Source organism: Harpia harpyja, chromosome 9 (assembly GCF_026419915.1).
Source record: "Harpia harpyja isolate bHarHar1 chromosome 9, bHarHar1 primary haplotype, whole genome shotgun sequence".
Lineage (NCBI taxonomy): Eukaryota > Metazoa > Chordata > Aves > Accipitriformes > Accipitridae > Harpia > Harpia harpyja.
Window position 1 is genome coordinate 5,793,787 of NC_068948.1, and position 21,285 is coordinate 5,815,071.

General features: G+C 39.2%; 1 protein-coding gene across 1 annotated transcript in view; it reads left to right on the forward strand.

Moving 5' to 3' along the window:
* The first annotated feature begins 9,530 nt into the window (after window positions 1–9,530).
* Window positions 9,531–21,285, forward strand: part of PKD1L2 (polycystin 1 like 2) — a 42,831-nt gene continuing 31,076 nt past the window's right edge. Inside the window, exons 1-9 of the mRNA XM_052797991.1 lie at window positions 9,531–9,984; window positions 10,534–10,698; window positions 13,917–14,102; window positions 14,902–15,012; window positions 15,442–15,589; window positions 17,278–17,507; window positions 18,769–19,173; window positions 20,266–20,364; window positions 21,083–21,132. Coding sequence (XP_052653951.1) covers window positions 9,531–9,984; window positions 10,534–10,698; window positions 13,917–14,102; window positions 14,902–15,012; window positions 15,442–15,589; window positions 17,278–17,507; window positions 18,769–19,173; window positions 20,266–20,364; window positions 21,083–21,132 — 1,848 coding nt within the window. The remainder of the gene's footprint in view (window positions 9,985–10,533; window positions 10,699–13,916; window positions 14,103–14,901; window positions 15,013–15,441; window positions 15,590–17,277; window positions 17,508–18,768; window positions 19,174–20,265; window positions 20,365–21,082; window positions 21,133–21,285) is intronic.

Genomic DNA, 21,285 nt, shown 5'->3' on the forward strand with positions numbered 1-21,285 from the left:
GCTGTTAATTTTAAATCCTCTGGGAAAAGAATTATTTCAATATAAAGCATGTGATTGCAGAGCAAATCATAGGGTCCATTGAACATGAAGGATAAAAAGATTCTTTGCACAATTATATATTATGCAATTTCATATGAGGTTACCCTAAAATCCGATTTTTTCAGCTAAATCACCATTGTTCCCAAAATGTTTTAACATCACCTCTTAAGGCTGACGGGTCTTTTATAAATATACATATTTATTTTATTTAAAACAAAATTTGTGCTACAGCCTGCTCTGACACACTTCTTATACATTGCCTCTCTCTTCCTAACCTATTGTCTGTTTGATTATCTTCACTTCGGATCATCAAGACAGCACACCTCTGTCTCTGTTTGGAAAGCACTGACAGACGCAGGTGATAACAAAATAAGAAGCCAGATTAAAAAAAGAAAATATATGGGCTTTGTTGGAATCAGCAGTATTAATAAACAGCAGGATTGAACCAGAAGGCTATAGTAGATGAAGGGTATCAAAGTCCACATACATACACATATGCAGATATATATACGTAAACAGATACATACACTATATGTGCATGTGTATGTATATATGCATCTATGTGAGAGAGAGAGATGTAGACTTATTTGTACACATAAAGCCAAGTAAAGGATTCTTCAGCAATGTTAGAGACTGAAAAGGATCTAGCAGAAAAGCAAGGCTGTCTAACTCTACATTTTCTCTGTCCATGATGTTCTGCTTTGCTTTAATATATTCTCTTCAGTGTATCCTCATCCATTTACATGGCCACGTCTCTTAATGCTGCAGGTTTAATTATCTGACCTGTGAGTGGTCTAATCTGTAGCAGTACTTAGAAGGTTTTCATAGAGCAAGCAAGCAATAAAAAAGATTAAATCAAACCACTTTTGCCCTTCTCCACCATGACTATTCATCTAGTTTAAGGTTCAGCCAAGATGAGATAATTGGAAACCTTGTTAAAAGTTGTTTGAATGGAAGAACAAGGAGCTGCAGACATCCAACAACTTTTGAAATCAACCTAAATGTGTTTTGGTAGCTAATTTCAGGTGTCTGTGCCTGAAAGTTTTGTCCCATATTTTGTACAACTTAAATAAGGAGGCCTTTCAAAGTTCATTTTTTCTGCTTGTCAGTGAAAAATCATTCATTTACCAGTGAAACACTTTGTTGTTGTTGTTTTCATCATGCTAATGACAAATAAGCAGTTTAGTGAGGTATGGAGAGATGATTTTTCTTGCTGTGTAATTTTCTCCCTTTTACATTGAAATGGAGAAATATCAAAGTATTGATTTACAATTATAATGTGTAATTAACAATGGAAGTAGATGTGGATTAGGTGACTTTTCTAATGTTATTATTTCACACCGTTTCTTCCCCCTTTGTAAAAACACATTTGATGGGAGGGAATGGGGAAGGTTATAGAACTCCGTGTTCTAGAGAACATAGAGGAAATAAAACCCTCTCTGGAGAGACTACCAGCAGCTCTTTGATCTTAGCTTTACCAGACACATTGTAACTCATACCAAAACATTATAAACTCAGGGAGACTGTGCTGTCTTACTCTTCCCAGTACAGAATATTGAAAACATGATCCTTAATGCAAATGATGCAATCCCCTGGTTTGAATAGCCTCTCCTGATGCTTGACCTTATTTACAAACACTATCCAGTTGCAGAATCCTTCAAATATAAATCTTCCCCCAACCAAATCTAGCATTTCTCCCCACAGTTTCCTCTCTCTGTTCATCCCTCATGACAACATTTTTGAAGTCACCAGCTCCCCACCACAGGCAGGTTTTCTTCACTGTATTTTTTTCTGCTTTAAACAATTGTGAAGGCTACAAGCTGTTTCCTCTTGGGTTCTTTCTGGCTTTCGCTCCCCTCCAGTCTCTGGGTGCCTTGAGCTTCTCTCCCAAACTTAAAAAGGGCCATGAAGACATCTTTGAAGCAAAGCATTACCCTGCCCAGCATTGGTCTGGTTGTACCCTGTGGCCATGCAAGGCTGGGGGTGACATTTAGGATGTGATCTCTGTGGTCAATCAAAACAAAATTTCCCAAGGCAGAGGAGCTGGTTAACTAAATTTCTAGTATAACAATAATGTCATTGCCATGCATCTGCCTTTTTGTACTTTTGGTTTACTTACACAAGAAGCAAATAATTGCCTTATAAATCAGAGAGAGACCAATATTATTCCTTATCTCTATATTGAAATACAAGTACTTAATTTACTTTAATCTCAACCCTTCTCTTATAAAATCTGAGTTCTAATTAAAGCACATTAACAAAGGTCAAATTACCTGATCATGACTTTAAGCTGTGCTAAGAACTTTCAACTATCAGCTGTTATCTATTATTACCAAATAAAGACTCCAGTAGTAAAACTGATATGAATTTAAGAGTTGTTCTTGCTGAAATCACACTGATTGCTATCTCACTGTGCCAGATATAAGCTCTTATCTTTGCTAAATACTGTCTTATTGACATGATCTCATTTAAAAAAAATACCACCAGCACTACCCAGGAATACTTCTCTTGCACTATCCAAGTATAATTGCAAACACAAACTACTAATATAGTTTGTTCAAATTTAAATAACAATAGTTGCCATATATTATTTGATCAAGTTTTGTTTGGATCAAAACATTTTTGATCAAATACTGTTTGGATCAGTATTGTTTGGATCAAAATAACTATTTTTGCAAGATTTTAATTTTTTGTGAGATTTTTGTGGGTTTTCACTGTTTTTTGTGATAAACGAAAATACTATTTTCTTTTATACAGTCATATTTTTAATGCATATCACCAGAAATACTGATTTGTTCAATTAAATAAAAATATAATGTAACTTAGTATTAAAACTCTTCAAGTGCTGAGGCATAGAACTGCTAGCCTACCCATACTAGTATGAAACCAGACTGAGACTGCCCAGTGCCCACATCAAATTCCTACTGTAAGGCTTTTATAACTTTATCTGCACCTTTCAACATTCCAAGACTATTTAAATGTTTTAATATTTAATATGTTATACAGTTCAGTAATGTGTTTTCAGGTGGGCAGAATGACAGCATGAAGGTTGGCATTCACTTCCATGACTGAAGGTGTAGAAATGGTGTTACAGACATTTACAGTGACAGAAGTTAATGCTGCTACACATTGTCCTACCTTTTAGCCTACTGTACATCTTTGGGAGAACATAAAAGAAAAACTAAAAAGAACTGGTTTCTGGTTTTAGTCAGGTGGCATCTGAGTGTAGAGTGCTTAACACAAAAGCAGTGTTCCTGAACAGGGAGACTGCTAGACAGCCTGTCTTCTCATTATGGGGATTGTGAAGCTGATCTCTTTTGTAAAGTGTTGGATATCTACTGATGAGAGACGTTATTAATGAAAACAACTTGTAACACAGCTTTTTCTTTCTGTTTTCATGTCATCTAAGTTCAGAAAGAGCTCATACCAAACAGAAGAAAAATATGTAACAAAATTAAGTAAAACAATCAAGAGGTGGAAGCTGGACTAGCTTAGAAATCTGGCCAGTCTTACACTCATGGAAATCTGGAGTGACTGCAGAGACACCAGCGTAGTTGTGGTGGCTGTAGATTCAGATCCAAGCAATTTTTTTTGCCTCTCTGCATGTGCTAGGAAAAGTTCAGTCTATTTGTATCTACCAGTTAATGTTTTACCCAAAGAGGGTACCTTTAATCCTTAGAACAGTTCTCTTGTTAAGATATTAAGGCAATAGCACATCTAAATTGTGCCACTTAGTCAGTCATGATCACAAGAACACGAGGTGTCAGCAGATGCTTCAGATGATAGTTCTGCTACTTTCTATGTGAATTCAAGGCTAACCTTAGCCATCAGTAACCCCAGCTCGATTAACATTCTTACGGGGCACACTCATCCTCTTCTTCCCAATAGTCGAAGTTCTGCTGTGGAAGGCAATAAAACATAGGAACTAGCTGGGAAAGAGGGAGGTATTGGGGCATCAACTGTATGGCAGGTGAGGAAAGTCAAGCTGCAAGCCCAAAGGCAGTACTAGATGCTTCCGAAGGGACAGTTCCTAGGAGAAGATCCTTGGGCACTTATCCAAGCAACATTTGTGCCAGAAGGTAACCATACACATCCTATAAACAGAAATTATGTCCAACCCAGCAACTGCTGAATGTACTCCTACTTATCTTTATCCTGACCCCATCATGCCAGGCAAGAATGTCTAATTTAATTATTGCACCCTGTAAAGATAAGAATTGTTCTCCCTGTTTTTCTAAACAAGATAACATCAAAATTGCAAATTGGCAGGGCTCACTGGTAAGTTCACTGTGTTGCCACATGGAAAATTAGACAGTAGAGCAACAATAAAAACAAACCCTTTTCAGTCAGCAAATAACTGGGTCTCACTATCAGGACAAGCAGCCCAGGAGAGCAGCAAGGAAGGAAGCGTGACTGTGACCCACCTTCTTAAACTAATTGGCAGATGGGCTTTTTTAAAGCCAGCTGGAGAGATGGAAGATGTAGGTGTACCTAGGGGCTTTTCTCCATCCCTTTCTGGACAGTCTGCTCAGTACTCAGTACTTCCTACCTATTTGGGTAATAATGAAACATCTTTTCAATAGGCAGTTCTGCACACTGCAGAAGTGTACGTGACACACTAAAACAGACCACTCATGATCTTGTCTCAAGTTAATGATACCTGAAAATAATCTTTTTTCTACCTCAAAGCCAAAGTAATATAAATCATTTTCATTTATATAATTATTCAGTTCATAGAAGAGAGATATATTTCTATTCCTGATAAAATCTATACATTACATTCAGTAATATTCAGGAATGTAAAGATGGTAATATCCTCCTATAGAGAGTAAATTTACTTGCTTTCCCTCAAGGCAAATGAACAACAGCCAAAATGAACGGGGGTGTGATTTATTCCTTCCCATTGGCAGCTCTTCACTTCCTTAACTCTTCAAATCTAATATTTTCTGGCCTCTATTAAAGGATCGTCAAGCTATTCTGCTGTGCTGCAATGCCCTTTTGAATCACAGGACGTTCTTAGGCTGTCATGATGCAGCTGTAATCTGCACTAGGGCACAAATCAGGACCACCCTGAAGTCAGTGGCGGCACCATACCTCTCCTCCTTGTCTGCGCACCCAGCTCTCCAATAGCCCAGTGAAACCCTGGAACTGCTTTTTCTCAGGTCTGGGACACCAAAGTTCAGAAATAGAAAAGTCTTATGAATAAGCCGTGTTCTCCTAATAGCAGGAGTTGGTCATGGAGAAATTTGCAGTTGGATTCAGGGTGCCCTGAACTATAGAGCTATTGATTACGTTGAACAAGAACTCAGGCTTGTATTTTTCAAAAACTGCAATCCAGTGCTTGGTGCCTAATTTGGGGCACCAAGGCTGATTTGCAAAGGTGTCAAGGTAAGCCTACCACACCTACATATGTTAGATAAGCATTGTGTGTGCTCATCTCCTGTTCTGTAAGAATTTAGGCATATAAAGATAAACTTTCCAAATGGCATATAATTTACATATATAAGCTTAGATTAAAAAAAAAAAATTACTTAGTGATTATGAATACTTTGAGATTTGGCTACAAAACTGAGTTGGTTTTAAGGGGTTCAATTTTTAGTAGTGGTGAACACCCCCTAGAGGGTTCCCTTACAGAATCTCAGTGTAGGCCACCATTATTTTTTTTAACACCTATTAACTTTTTCAGCATCATAAATAAAATATGCTTCAGATTTCTTTCACCTCAACAGCTTCTACTTACAACAACAACAACAACAAATTAATAAACCTTGAAGGATCCATTTGAAAACCAGGAATAAATCATTCATCACTGCCTTTTGTGATGTTTTGTATAGCACACTGCTTTTCTGAAGAAAGTTTCTCTTGATGGCCACCATCTGGTGTAACTCATAAGGGCAAGTTAGGACTCCGTAAGAGATCTGCAGGGCCCCCTAAAACATTTCTGAGGAAAATGAAAGACTTATTCCAACAGACGCAAGAGAGATCACAAACAAAGGAGTTATTCATAGCTTTATCGCAGCTTGGAGTGAGGGTGTGAAAATATTGAGAAAGCTTTGTCACTAATTTCTAGTCAAAGCTTGCAAAACACAATTGCTTTGCAAGCCTTATTTAGCTGGTGAATACGTTTTAGTTGAAGTCACTGGTACATAACACGTGCTGTAAGGGTGGTTGCTACATCAGCCTTTCAGGCAGACAGCTATAACTGAACAAGGATTAACAAGCTTGGCTATATGCAAAGGGCTCATAGGTCCTTAAAAATAATGTTTATGTACAGACTTTTCTTTTGTGAGTCTGCCCCAGTTCTTCAGAACCATGAAAAAGGCAAACAAAAAACAGCAAGTGAATTGTTTTGGCGTATCCAAAATCTATACAGCTGACTTTACACTTGAGACTTCCCTGAAGTTACTGGTGTGGCTTTACAATACCTGTTAGGGGTCAGTTACACTCCCATGGGCAGCCAGAAGAGGACAACTTATTTTAAGTGCCAGCCGCACCCTTGACACAATGACAGAGCTTTAATTAAGCACTTCCATGACTGCCTTTTGAAACATGCAAGATAAGATTATACCACAAGGTGCACCATTTTGTCTCTTGCACGCTAGCATATGTGACTATTTAAGTAACTTCTTGAACTATTTAAATTATTTAAATTCAGCAAGCTATACAAAAGTAAATAGCAAAAAAAAACCCCAAAACAACCCCAAAACAAAACAAAAAACCAAAGCAACATTATACTGTGAAGCTTCCATGCAGACTTCTGGCATAAGAAAACTATTTTTAAAAAATGTCTTTCTGTTGAGGAAGAATGCAAAAGGCATGTTTCCTACAAAATGGTAAATTCAAGGAGCACTGTTTATTTGAAATCAAGCCATTTTTTACTTATGAGTGAAAAGGGCTTTCAGGAATTTTCTCCCTTCCTGAGGACCCTAGTTGCTAATGTTGATGCTTTTAAAGCAGTATCTTCTTCTCTGTAAATGCTTTTCTCTTCCTTGTGGTAAACAGAATAAACTGACAGACTGCTTTACTGGCGCTAAAATATATGAAGTCAACAAACTGCAAAAGAGGGAAACTGTCTTTCTTCCATTCCCCATCTGCTGCAGGCAGCTGAAGAGTTACTTATAGCAACCGTAGATTAGGAAAAAAATTCACACTGCTGTAGAAATTGCCAACAGTAGACTCACTTGGAGAGCTTGGCTTTATTTGTAGACATTTCCAAACATTATTTGTTCTTTTTTAGGGCCTGTTTCAAAATCCGTCAAAGCCAGAGACAAGACTTCCATTAATTTCAATGGCTTTGGAGCAGATTCAGAGAGGATAGCCTGTGGCACCTCCAGCTCTGGCATTTTTAGCAGTACGTTCACGTGGTCAAATTTCCAGTTGCAGAGAGAGAACTGGATGATGCTACAGAATCCATTCATCACAAATGTGATTCAATGGCACCTACTGGAAATGCATGGTCTGTATCACTGAACCAGATACATTTAAGCACAGTCTCCTTTGTCATACCTATGTTTTCAGAAACAGGCTGTGTTTCTCATATCTAAAAGGACAAAATGGGAGGGCTGGCTGCCAGCTTCTGCAAAGCCTGGCAAGCCAGCACGGCCCAAGAAGAAGCAAGGACTCTGAAGGAAATGCCGTGAAAATATACAGTGGCCAACTAACTGAACAGCAGCTGCCCTCAGCTCTGACTTCTGCAATAGCTTGAATATAAAACAGTTGGGTTGGGCATTCCCAAACTGAAGCCTATGAAGTTTCGTATGCAGCCCAAAAGGGACTCCTAATTTGCAGACATCCTCAACAGAACCAGCTGATAATCATAGTTATATGGTCTCTTCTAGGAAGGTGATGGGTGTCTGGGCACTGGCTGGGCCAGATCCATCAGCTAATTAGAATATGGATTGGCCTTCTCCAGAGCTGGGAAACCCAGTACGAATATTCACATCTCAGCTGCTCCATAAGCCCTCCCTATTAATCAGTCAGATATTAATGTGGGATCTACTCCAAGGGTTCCACAGCTGAGGTAAGTCTTGATTTTCAAGTGCGGTGGGAAAGGAGACATCCAGCATAGTGTCTACCCGTCCATCACAGTGCATTTTCTTCCTCTTTCCTCTCCAACCCCACAATCATCCTACCCATTAAACACTTTTCCATGAACTTTACCTTGAAACCCCTGATCATAGTCCTGCTTTATCCAGCTGAGCAAGGTGACTATGGACTGGAGGTCCAGAAAGGTCTTGGGATTGAAGGTCACTCTTAAATGCTTACTGGATGCAGCACACATACTTCACTTTGCAAGAAAGCTTTAGAGTTAGAGCTGGAGTGGCATAGTGTGCGATAATGTGCATTACCTTCAGCTCAACAGTGCAATGCAGGTGGCATTTCTGTAACGTGGGAATTCAACCAAACATCACTGCTTCCTGCATCTCTGTGATGCCGTAACTGGATCACTGATCCATCTGTAAATATAAGTGCATGTTCTTTCAGTGTCAGATTATGGTGGTATAAATTAATAATAATTGCATCAAATTCAATGCAGTTAATGCCAAGGACAGGAGGATCACAATAGCTAAAGATCCTTATTTGTACTGTATTTCTGCTAATCCAGTGGCCTTGTAAACCTGATGGGTGTCTTTTGTAAGGAAGTTCAGAAGCACTTAGGGATTTCAGCTCCTAAATGTTGTTGGGCTGGCTTCCCAAAGTCCATCAGCAGCCTTTGGAATGTGCACATAGGGCTCCCAAGTAGTTCTGATGATTAAGGCAATACTTTCATCTTTTCTAAATCACTGCTTTAACTTCTGGCCTTCTCTTCCACCTCCTAGCAGGTATAAATACTGTAGCTCTATATGGGTAAGCAGCCTAGCTTTTAAGGGATGATGGAAGCACTTCACTTGGGGTGTGGAATTCTAAACAGACACAACACTTCAAAATGAAGCTTACTTGGGACAGCTGAGATTAGCCTGTGCATGTGTAAACAGGTGGGCAGGATAAATATGATACAATAATTATAGACATTGCATTAGCATCCAAAAGAAGCACCTCAAATAATTAGCATCCAAAAGAAGCACCTCAAATAATAATTATTAAAAATAAAGCAATCCAAAATAATTAAATGTATCTAGAGGAGCACTGTGTGCTTTCCCATCTCATAACTCCTTGTGTTTCTCATTTTCCTCATTCTCCTCTTATTCTTACTGTTGTATCTCTTTGTTGTTGTTGTAAAGACCTCCAGCTTTAATGTTCACACAATGATGCCTTTGATGTAGGAGCTTTATCTCACTTTCCCACGTGTCCAACAGCAGCATATATCAACTTTATCTTCTCTGCTCATGAGAAACGCAATACTCTAATGTCTTCTCTTCAAACTGACTTCATATGGAATGAGACATTTATACAATAGGCCTCACAATGGCCATTGCAGTGACTTTGCATCAACACTTGTTGTGTGTATCCTCAGACACAATCACCATTATATATTAGAAACAATCTGTTCCATGTTCTATTGCTGCTGTTGTTGCAAGCAGCAAAGAGGAAGGAGAAATGCTGATGACACGACAATGATGACATCTCAAGCTTTTGAAGAAGGCAGCAAAAAGAGTGGTGATGTGATAAGCAAGACGAGTGCCACACAGGGCACTGAGCTGAGAATGTGGCTTGGGATCGCAGTTCTAATTCCTCTTGCTGTGTGTTTGGCTGTGGAGGAAGCAACCATTGATGAAGGAACCCCTTGCTCAAAGTACCAGCTAGCTTTCAACCATTCATGCTATGAGTTTGTTAGACTCCAGCATACCTTCACAAGTGCCCAGAGCTGGTGTGAGAGAGGAGGAGGGCACCTTGTCTTTATTGAAAATGAGGAAACTCAAGAGTTCCTGCAAAAACATATTGATGAGGATCAGGAATGGTGGATAGGACTGATCTCAAACTCCTTGCTGAATGGAACTACTGACGGTAGGTGGTTTTGAAATCATGTCTTCTTTAAAACTGTACCAGCCCATGATGCTTAATTAACATAGTAACAAATGCAATTTGTCCCTCTGTAGACATCTGCTGAAAGGCCACTGTCTTGTTGCTGTAACTTCAGATTTATATTAAGATGTTTTAACTGCCTGCTTCACTTCCCTGTTGCATGTGGTCACCCTTTCCATTGGATCTTGTGGCTGTGTGAACACATGGTGAATTAGATCAACTTGCTGACCCAGTGAAAAAAATGTGCTGGGTTAGGTCTCCAGTGGAAGAGCAAGCTGAGCTAATTCATCACACTAGGAAGTGCTGCAAGATCTGATGCAAGAAAAATCGTGGAATCTTGAGGCTGGGAGCACAGGGGGAAGTGGCGGTGTCTCTTTTAATGATTATATCAGGTTAAATATAAAATGTAATTGAAGATCCCTAAATCACCTCTGCTTCAGTAGGAAGAGGGCTACTGTCTTGCTCTGCAGGCAATTGTAATTGTATTACTGAGGAAAATAAACATTCAGGACAACATTACTTTATTCACAGGGTCAATGATTTGGCTGGACACTTCAAATATAAGCTACAGTAACTGGTACAAGGATCAGCCATCTCCCTTCTCATCCACATGTGGGTACATCCTGAAGAACGCCAAGTATCAGTGGGGTGTGACTGAAAATTGCAGCCAGGAATTTGACTTCATTTGCGAGTTTGGTAAGATACACAACAGCTGGAACTGAGAAGTGAGCATGCTGTGTTCACAACTGTGCATAAATGGCCCTGTTGCTTTCAAAGTGACTGCACAATAACTTAATCGAGCTTACTAAAAATGAACAAGCAAAAAGCCATATAACCCCAGCAGGTGCTCTTTTTGCAGTGTGCTGATGTAAGATCTGATCCAAAGAAAGGAATACCCTGCAATCACTGGAAGATGTAGGTACTTGGCAACTAGCCATTAAGATCCAGGTTTCCAATAGAGGGCTAGTAAAATAGAAATTAATCTGAGAGTGAATCTAAGTGTGTAGCAGTCCATGTCTACGGTGGACATAAGCTAGCTAGTTTAAAGCCAATTTAAGTAGTGTATAACAGCATGGTAGCAAGAATAAACTCCCACAACACCATAGCACCTGAGCTAGGTGGGACCTGTATGAATGCCCTGTAAAAATACTCTTCATCATAAATAATAAATATGTGCCACAATAATTTCAATTTGTAACTGAAGCAAAAATACGGCCAGGCTTCCAGAGACACCACTCCTAGCAGCCTGGAGTAAGCAAAAGTGAAAGCAAGTTCTTCTTGTTTCTTCTCAGACCCTTCCGTAGGTAAAGTTTGAGGGCTTCCCCAGGCAGGAACCTGTACTTCCTGGTGGCATTTGAGTGCTCAGACTGAAAATCTACAGACATTGTGTCCCTTAAATTGTGACTTGGAACAAACAGTCCTGGAAAGGAATGCCAGCAATATCATCCCATTCGACATACAGATATGAGGGGAACTTGTGTTCCTCGCACTTTGCACATAAGCCAAGCATTTTAAACTGCAACTAGAACTAAGGTTATAAGCACTGGAAGGACAGTCTGGCTGTAGGTTCACTAACATAAAAAGTTTTTGAATCCAGTATGCAAGCACAGGTTTCCACAGCCGTAGAATTGCTACTGCAATTCTGGTCCAGTACTGTACTACTTCTGGCATAATTAACAAGTCGTTCCACAATCAGCAAAACTAATAAAGTATTGTTTCCAGTCCTGATTTTCTGTTCCACATCCCCTCCCTACTCTCCTCCTCAGCACTCCCAGTTCACTCCCATATCCCCAGCACATCCCACCTCTGTAAATACTTTTGACTCCCTCAGCTCCCTCCTCTGCAGTTCTGCAGCTGCTCCAGAGCTCCAGCTGTATGTGCTGGCTAGTTGAATCCCATATTGTGGAACAGATAAACATTGGGTTTAGTAAGAACCCCTACTTCTAATAGAGGCACTAATGTAGCTCTTTCTCTTCTACCTAGCTATTGATTTTCATGAAATTTTAGGGTGTTTTGAGGTTTATATCTATACATCAGGTTTGGCTGAAGATGACTAACATTAAAAATGATTGGGGGAGAGGAAATTGGCAGACAGCACAATCCCTTAAGCTTATTTTCCTTGCAAAGACAGACTAAAATTATTTTTCCATTACAACCACGGCAGACAACTGTCTGTTTGTAAGGAAACTATCATCTGTTACCATAGGACCTGACTTAAAGCCCATTAAATTCAAAGAGTGTTTGCATTATTGAGCAACAATGTCCTACACTACATCCATCATTCCATTACCCACAAACCGAGAACAGATTGAGGCAATTATAACCTTATTTTCAGTATTTACAGCCCATGTCCATTAATACACATACATATTTCAGTAACAGATTAGACTCCTCTTTTGCCAGCTTTGCATGCAAGGAATTAGATCCAATATCCCAAAGAAATAGGGACAATATTTTAATTAGTTTCTCTGGGTGTTCAATGTTTGGAAGTTCCCGCAACAGTGCTTCAGTTTGTCTCTGTGAAACAGGCATAGTGATACTCAACACCTTCACGCGCAGCTACTATGAAGCTCGATTCACATTAATATTGACTTTGAAACTTCAAATGAAACATATAGGTAGCTCCAAATGGTACCACTATTTGAATTTAATATCTCTGATTCCTGATAACTTGTCTACTTGATCATCTGAGCTAGGTATATGTGTACAAACAACTAAGCAGACAGTGTATTGTCTTCATCCTTTCTTTGGCCATCAATCCTAGCATTATTTGTGTTTCTCAACATAAGTAGAAAACTTTCCGTATTATTATTTCTTATTATTTCTATTCTACTATTTGGTGCTCTGTAGGTTAGCAATTTGTTGTAGTAAAAATACTTGAATTGAACCAGGGTTTCTACACAGGAACACAAACCAGGTTCTGTCCATCTTTCCGTGTAAAAGCTGCTGAGACAGCAAACACTATGGGAACTCTCTATACAAAGTAAAGAACAAAACAATGCACGAGATTAGAATTATCAGAATTTAACAGCAAATTATTTTTCAGGCTTATTTAGAGAGCTCTAATCTGTAAACTGATCATGTTGCTATAGTTACAGCCAGGCTTAGATTTAGACTTTAAATAACAATAGCACACAATTACTGCAGTGTGCACACATTGGCACTGTTAATCAAGGTACTTAAGGGGGATGATCAAAACAGCAACTGGAGGACAATGTATTTCAGCTGAGACAGCTGAAACAAAAACATTATTTTGCAACACCCCCATATGAAAGCAGTCTTTCGCATGCTCCTCTTGAGGGTACTAAGTATCCTGATTACTACAGGATGCTAAGAATTCTGAAAGATAATTAACTGTCCCAGATTAATCAAAGAATGAGGTGTACACATTTAGAGATATGACCTTACTCATTTGAGCAGTCCTGCCGAATGAAGTCAGTCGAATATCACACAGGAACAAAGGTGTCTCTGTAGCAGAAATGGGATCAGGTCCCATACTTAATATGCAAACTATTCTCCAGAGCAATTACCTGAATATCATGCAAATCATACACTGCCACAAGGCTCTTGCGGAAGTAAGGAGTAACACTAAACCTTCCAGTACTGCAGGTCAAACAAATGCTAAGTGTTTTCCACAAAAATATGAGAGTTTTTTAATTAAAATATTTTAGTTTATTAAATATGTTCTCAAATTTTTGTTTAAGGCAGTAAAACCCATAAATCTATTACTTTGGATTTTAAAAAAGGAAAAATATTTTATTGTTTGTTCTTTTTTTATTTTATTTTATTAATTGTTTCGCTTAGAAGGGAGAAAAGGGAAGAAAAGAGAAACCAAAAAAGGGATATGCAGGAGAATTGTAGCAGGATTTTTCAGAAATTCAAGAAGTTAAATCTGATTTTTTTTCTTCTATTAGAATCTGGCCAGAGCATTGCTTGTGATAATTACAATGCCACTGTACAGTGTGGATCAGGAGAAGTTATTCAAATTGGAGAGAGCTTCTATGGACGGAAGACTCCTCACTACTGTGTATCAGAGACTCCTCTCCAGTATGATACAGATGAAGACTGTAGCTGGATCAGTGTCAAAGACGAAGTAGCAGGTAGCATCTTACAACATTGCTTGTCAGAAGCATAGAGTATGTGCCAAAGTTCTTGGTCCCTAAAATACTTTATCTTGTATTTCAGTAGAGTTAGTGAATGGGAAAGTGGATTATTCCTAAAATGAAGGGAATCACAGAGAACTTCTGATGTGGAGGAGGTTCCCACAGGGGGCTGGATGGAAAGGAGGGACTTTGTGAGGAGCAAAGATTCAAAGAAGGAGAGGGGGAGCAAATGGAGAACAAGGGCGTACCTGGTTCCTCTCGCTGTGTGAAGAAAACATGTGAACACACTGACCCCTGATTAACTCAATGGGAGACCCTAGGTTTGACAGAGATGGAAGAGAACACATCCATACAAACCTAACTCCAAACCAGGAGGGGTGAAAAGGCTGGCACCCATGGGGACATGGGAGCAGGAGGGATCTGCTGCTGCCTGCCATTTGTCAAGTACACAGCCTGCTGGAGATACAGGGCTCCACTGCTTGCCAGACTAAACAGTGACTAAGGCCTGTCCCTACGGTGATTCTTTAGGCATCCAGCCCAAATTAAACAAAACATAACTTCTTTTTTTTTAACCCTCTCTAACTCAGCTTTATTCCAATAAAGCCGAACGGTGCTAAGAAATACCAGGCAACAAGCAACACACCAAAGTCAAAGTGATGTAGGAGTTTGTCTAGAAATCAGTGACATGATATTGCTCCCCCTCCCCTTTTTGTTTCTGTAATCATGTCTCATCTGCGCTGTTACAACAGTCAAAGACAAAACCCACTAGTTCATATGAAACGGTCCTTCTCTCCAGGCCAGTGTCATGGTCTTCAGGCCTGCCAGGTGGCAGCAGATGGCACTTTCTTTGGAGATCCTTGTCCAGCTTCTGGAAGCTATTTGTCTATTCAGTACCACTGCAAGGAAGGTAAGTGGGAGGGGGCTGTCAACACCAAAAACCTGTTCTGCTCTTTGCTGTAACACCATGACCATTGGTATTTATCTTAAAAACTACTGCTCCATCCTCAAGGAAGAGCCTGGAAGAGCAGTGACCACTGAAAATATTGAAGGCATAAAAATGTAGCTTCGCTGACCTAACTGAAGGTTTTTGATAGGATACGAAGCCAGGAAATTCAGACACATAAAATACACTTGAATGAAATTATGTTCCAACAAGAATCTTGACCAGTAGGTATGGAGAAGAATCAGCTCTCTGTCATGCCACCAATGTACTCAAATTAGCAGTTGTATCAAATCTGTTTTGGAGAAGGCCTGCTCTCAATACATGGAAATTAATTGAATTATGTAAGAAATGTAGACAAACAATGACATTGAATTCTGTCATTATGTTTCACAGGTCTGCAGCTGGTTGTAACAGATGTATGCTTTGCCTTTGAAAATATCATGGTCACTTTGAACTGGCTGCTCTTTCCATACTCTGGCAATCTTTCCTGTATCATTAGCACTGGAGATGGCCACACTATTGATCCTTACTACCCTCTAACGTAAGATAAATCCTTCATGTATCATCAGACAACCAGTAGATTTCACTGCTTGCATTTTATTGAACGCTTCAAGTCTCTTAAATGAGATGTTAAAAATTAAGTAGATTAATAATAGACCATACATACAAGACACTTGGGTTCTGCAGAAACTTGTTTTGATATTAATACAAAATTTTAAGTCAAGCTGCCAACCACAATCATTCTTCTGCTTAATATGACAAGTGATTCCTATTTCTTACTAAGAGAATTTATTCTAGATCCTAAGACACAAAATTACTGAAAACATGTCAGTAATTGCCAAAGAAACAGGCAAGCGTTATTTTCTTAAGATTAAAGAGTATTTTTTGATAAAATTTAAAATAATACAATGGCATTCTGGAGTTTTTCTTTTGTTTAATTGCGTAAAAATTGTGTCTTTAAAAGATCAAACATTTTTCTGCTGGATTTAAAAATCAGATTTTGTTGTAATGCTAGGAATGACAGGGAATGGCTCTAGAAATTTATTTGTCTACTAATGGAATCCTACTTGAGTCAGCTAGAAAAATAAGTAGAAGAATGAAAACAAAAAAGTAGTAATGTACTAGAAACAGTAAACATTCTTTCAGAACTACAGATACAGGCCTATAGCTGTAAAGAACCTGAAGAAAAATCTTTGATAGTGAACCTTTAAGTAAAATGTATTTGCCAGCTGTAAGCAGAGGCTTGCTGTTTTTATGGGAAGCCCTTTTACTTCAGCTACTAAATGGCTTGCAGTCATGCTTATCTGTTTTCTGTGTCCAGTTTGATATCCACTCTTATAGGAATTGCCTTTTCTGTTCTGATCTTGTCATTTGCATGTTTTTGAAGTCCAGTTAGAATGAAACCTTTTTCTTCATTAAAACAACTAATGAAAAATATGCATTATCAAGGATGATATGTCCTGGTCTTTGCATTTGCTAGGTGGTACCATGATAAGAATATAAAGAGTTCAGAGAGAATAGTGTCAGGAATATTACTTATTTGCCTTCCATGGTGTATATCATTCAAGAAGGATATCCTTAGGTTCTTTTCACCATCTCCTTATGCTTGTTAGTAATAACAGCAACTACCACAGACTTCTTCATATCCGTTAATTTCCTATCGCTATCATGACCAGAGCTGCACCAAACCCATGAGTGAAGAGACATTTTTGCTAGCATGGGCAAGTATAGAAGCAGCTGACATAAAAAAAAAAAAAAAAAAAGAGCAAGGGAGTGCTCTGACAAAATGCTGAGCAGCCTCAGATTCCACTGATATATCTAAGAGATGGTAAATTGGGAATAAAATAAAGAATAGAGAATTAAGAGCACTGTTAGATGTTCTAATGTGCATAGTCACATGTCTGTGCTCAGAGCCAACAAGTCACAAACCAGATCTAATGCTGCATGTTATTGAAATGTAATCTACCTACTTTACAGCAAAATGTTTCCACCCTTATAGATATGCTTTGAGAATGACCACTGCTGATATACATCCTTAATGACACCGTAGCTGGAACAAAGGAACTTCAACCCTAAAAATTCTATGTAAATAAACGAGGGATTACAGTGATTGCAGGAGAGCTGAGTCAGGTCAGAAATTTGGGAACTATGGTCACTGTTACCACATAGGGCTAAGGACTTCCCAGGACAGTCTTCCACAACAAGCAGCTTGTTCTCTTTCTATTCTAGACTGGTCAGCAATGTCACATATAGATATTCATCTCCTGGAGAGTTTACTGTTTTTGTGGAATGCACCACCAGTGAATGGCATGTGACGGCACAGAAGCGGGTGACTGTTCAAGATAAGATGGATCAACTAAGCATTACTGGGTGCTATAGCCAGTATGAATCTGGGAACAGCTCTCACTGCCGTACACTGTATGGGGAGTTGCTGTGGATTCAGGTTGAACTCAATGGAGGTGAGGGTAATTACTCTACATGATTTAAATGGCAGGCTAAATATTATGCCACCCATGGGATAGAAGCAGGGTTTTCATTATGCAAAACAATACTTCTTTTTAGTGAATGCTTTCCCTCGAATTGTTGCATTCCTGCAACTGAATGCTCTCAGCTCCATTGGAGGGGTTCTTTCTCAGAGCTATTACACCATCTCAAACATAAGTATAAACCGTTTTTCCCTCTACGCAATGTTGACAAAGCATGAGCATAACTTCAGTCACACGAATCCACATGTCCTGGTTTCAGCTGGGATAGAGTTAACTGTCTTCCTAGTAGCTGGTACAGTGCTATGTTTTGAGTTCAGTATGTGAAGAATGTTGATAACACTGATGTTTTCAGTTGTTGCTCAGTAGTGTTTAGACTAATGTCAAGGATTTTTCAGCTTCTCATGCCCAGCCAGTGAGAAAGCTGGAGGGGCACAAGAAGTTGGCACAGGACACAGCCAGGGCACCTGACCCAAACTGGCCAACGGTGTATTCCATACCATGTGACGTCCCATCCAGTTTAGGAACGGGGAAGTGGGGGGGGGCAGGGATTCACCGCTCGGGGACTGGCTGGGTGTCGGTCGGCGGGTGGTGAGCAATTGCACTGCGCATCATTTGTACATTCCAATCCTTTCATTATTGCTGTTGTCATTTTATTAGTGTTATCATTATCATTATTAGTTTCTTCTTTTCTGTTCTATTAAACCGTTCTTATCTCAACCCACGGGTTTTGCTTCTTTTCCCGATTTTCTCCCCCATCCCACTGAGTGGGGGGGAGTGAGTGAGCGGCTGCGTGGTGTTTAGTTGCTGGCTGGGGTTAAACCACGACACCACATGAAGACAATAAGAATATTTTCATATTTGAAGTTAGGAATCCACAGAAATGCTTCTCTGATTGAGCGTAAGAGGATTCCACACTGAGCTGGTCACATTTGCTGGTGTATATTTCGTTCTCACTTCAAGTTCCTGGAATCCACATATATGCTTAATAAATAAAATTCAGTAGCGTATGTTTGAATTCTCTTGACTGCCCTAACACTCCCACCAGAAAACACGATAGACTTCCACAGGGAGTCTAGAGGGGCACAAAAGCACCTGAAGTGACTTTATTAAAAATGATTGCATTTCTGCAGTGTTCTTATGAGTCCTTTATAAATACCTGAATGCTGCACAAAGCAGGTAGAATCGGATGGCCTATTACACAAGCTGTGAGAAATTTTGAACTGTTTTTTTGCAGGCAATGGAGTGACCTACATTATATTAGCAGATAACATGACACTCACTGAATCCAGAGCAAAGGAAGGAATTATCCCTCACAATCTGACACTCGACAGTGCCTCTCAAGAGCTGCTAGGCCCAGGGATACATCAGCTGGAAATCCGAGCATCCAGCAACACAACTGCATCGGATATCTCTGAGAGTATTGCTGTTCAGTTAATTGAGCCAGTATCTGGTCTTCAGGCTGCATTAGCTTCTCACACTTTGCAGCTAGGGGAGAATTTGGAGATTAATGTCTCTGTGTCTCATGGTGCCCCAGATAAGCTGAAGTTTGAGGTGATTGGACCTAATGAAACTCATGCTCACAAAGAAGATGGCCCTCATGGGGAACCTCGAACGTACATCATTCCCGTGCACTCTGAAGGTACAGCATGCTGACATCTTCTGTATTTCCAAGACACTCACAGCTGAGTAGAGGAGTTCACATAAGCAGTCACAGCACCCTGGGGTAGGGGACAATAACGTACAGCTGAATTTGGTAGCTTTTCTAACTGCTCAAACTTGGTCTGCAGTACAGTCTTGTTGACTTGTGAGTGAGCTAAAAAAATCAAACTGGCAAATGGGTCTCCATATGGAGACTGAAATGAAGGCTTCACCTGATTTTTGCATACAGAAGACATAGTGAAACAGGGTTTATTTTTTCATGACACAATCTGATTCAAGTACAAATGATGACATTTTCCTGAATCACTAAGTGTTTTCCTCCTATTTGTTCATATATATAACTTCTAAAGTTTACACTCCTCTGCATTTTACACTGCAGTAATTAATAATCTGAGGAGTTCTCAGTAGAGATGACAAAGGAAAGGGGAACTTTTCTGTGTGTTGGTCTCCAACACGTAGTTTTTGTTGGACTTACTTATGAATGAGCTTTTTAGTAATTTTTTCTTTCCATTATTAAGAAATCAAAGCCTTTAAAATGTGGGATTTGGGAGATTGTCCTTAAGAGTTAATTCAGTGGCAGAAGATAAAAAAGTTTCCTCCTCTAATGAACTAGTCAAATCCCATGCCAAAGCTGGAGCACTAGAAGCTAATTATGATTTCATTTTATGTATTAAAATTATTAAAAATTAAAAGTTTTATTGGGTCTCCCTATACCCATTTGAACATCCCTTCCCTTCAGGCAGAAATTTTCAAACAAGACAGCTGCTCTCTCAAGATGCCTAAACTCATTTGGACTCCAGTACTTGCATACCTCTAGTTTCCCCTGTGGTAATATCATAGCCAGCTGACAAAGAATAGCATTGAAAGTGCTAGGACAAAGGCAGCTGAGTTATTAAAAAGCTGAGATAAAGGGGAAGAACATTCCTTGAAAAGCCTTTGAGCAGTGGAAACTCATCAGAAAACCCCCAAAGCTCTTAAGAGAAAAGGATTTTCTTCACGAATTGGATTTTATATTCCAAACAAGCTGGACTGGTCCCACTGCTATTCTTAACTGGCCATTTGTCTTCTCTAGGTACTTTCCTAGTGAAAGTGGTGGCCATGAATACCTTCTCAAACATGAGTCTGGATCTTGGGTTCATCACGGTGTTGGCAAACAGTTCTCATAAAAAAGGTAATTGCATTATTCTGGCAGTGCTGGTTTTGACCACATAAGTGTCTTTTTGCAATCAGAGCATTTCATGGAGTGTTTATGGTTTGCATCTAGTAATTGCTTTCCTTCCAGCAACAGTGCTGAAAACTTTTGTGGATGCTTCTTCCTGATGAAGGCAGATTCCCTGGCTTTGAAGTAGTCATAAATTAGCATCACTCTGTGTATGTTACACATTGCACATTAGCTATTTGTCCTAGAAATAATTAGTGAAGTTTATGGCTTGGGACATAGCTCTGAAACCAGGAAACATTTGCATCACAGCAGTCTCATAAATTGCTGTCAGTAAATGCTTCTAGATGGCTCGTCCTTACATTTACAAGTGCAGATTATACCAGGAATAAAGTGACTTAGTACTAATCCTATTCAGGCTTTTCCAGTGCTTTCCCTCAATTTTTCTTTGTACATCAATGAAACTCCATCACTTTCTGTGAATTTATTTTGATTTACACCATTATGTTTGAAGAATCAGGATCTTCTTTATAGTATGTGACTAGCTTGTTGTTACTATTTTACCTATCATAAATAGACTGTTTATCACAGTTCTAGAGTCTGATTCTTATAGCCCTATCTTTCAGACTGTCGGTAGTCAAATCCTGTATATTTAAGTCATATTCACTGAGTATGCCTGAAAGCTTCACAGATAGCACTAAAATATTCTGCTCTTTTTTGTATTAAACAGATTCTGCTAAGGAAGAAGGCAGCTCCAAAACAAATACCCAAAAGACAAATGTAAGTATTATTTAAGGATCTTTCTTTAAAATTGAAATGCTTAGAAATTTTTCTTACCAGTAGAAGTGCTGCATAAGATACTGAAAAGACATATTTGTAGCATAGTAGATTATAGACTAGATTTTCTGTGCCCCATATGGTTTCACATAAAAT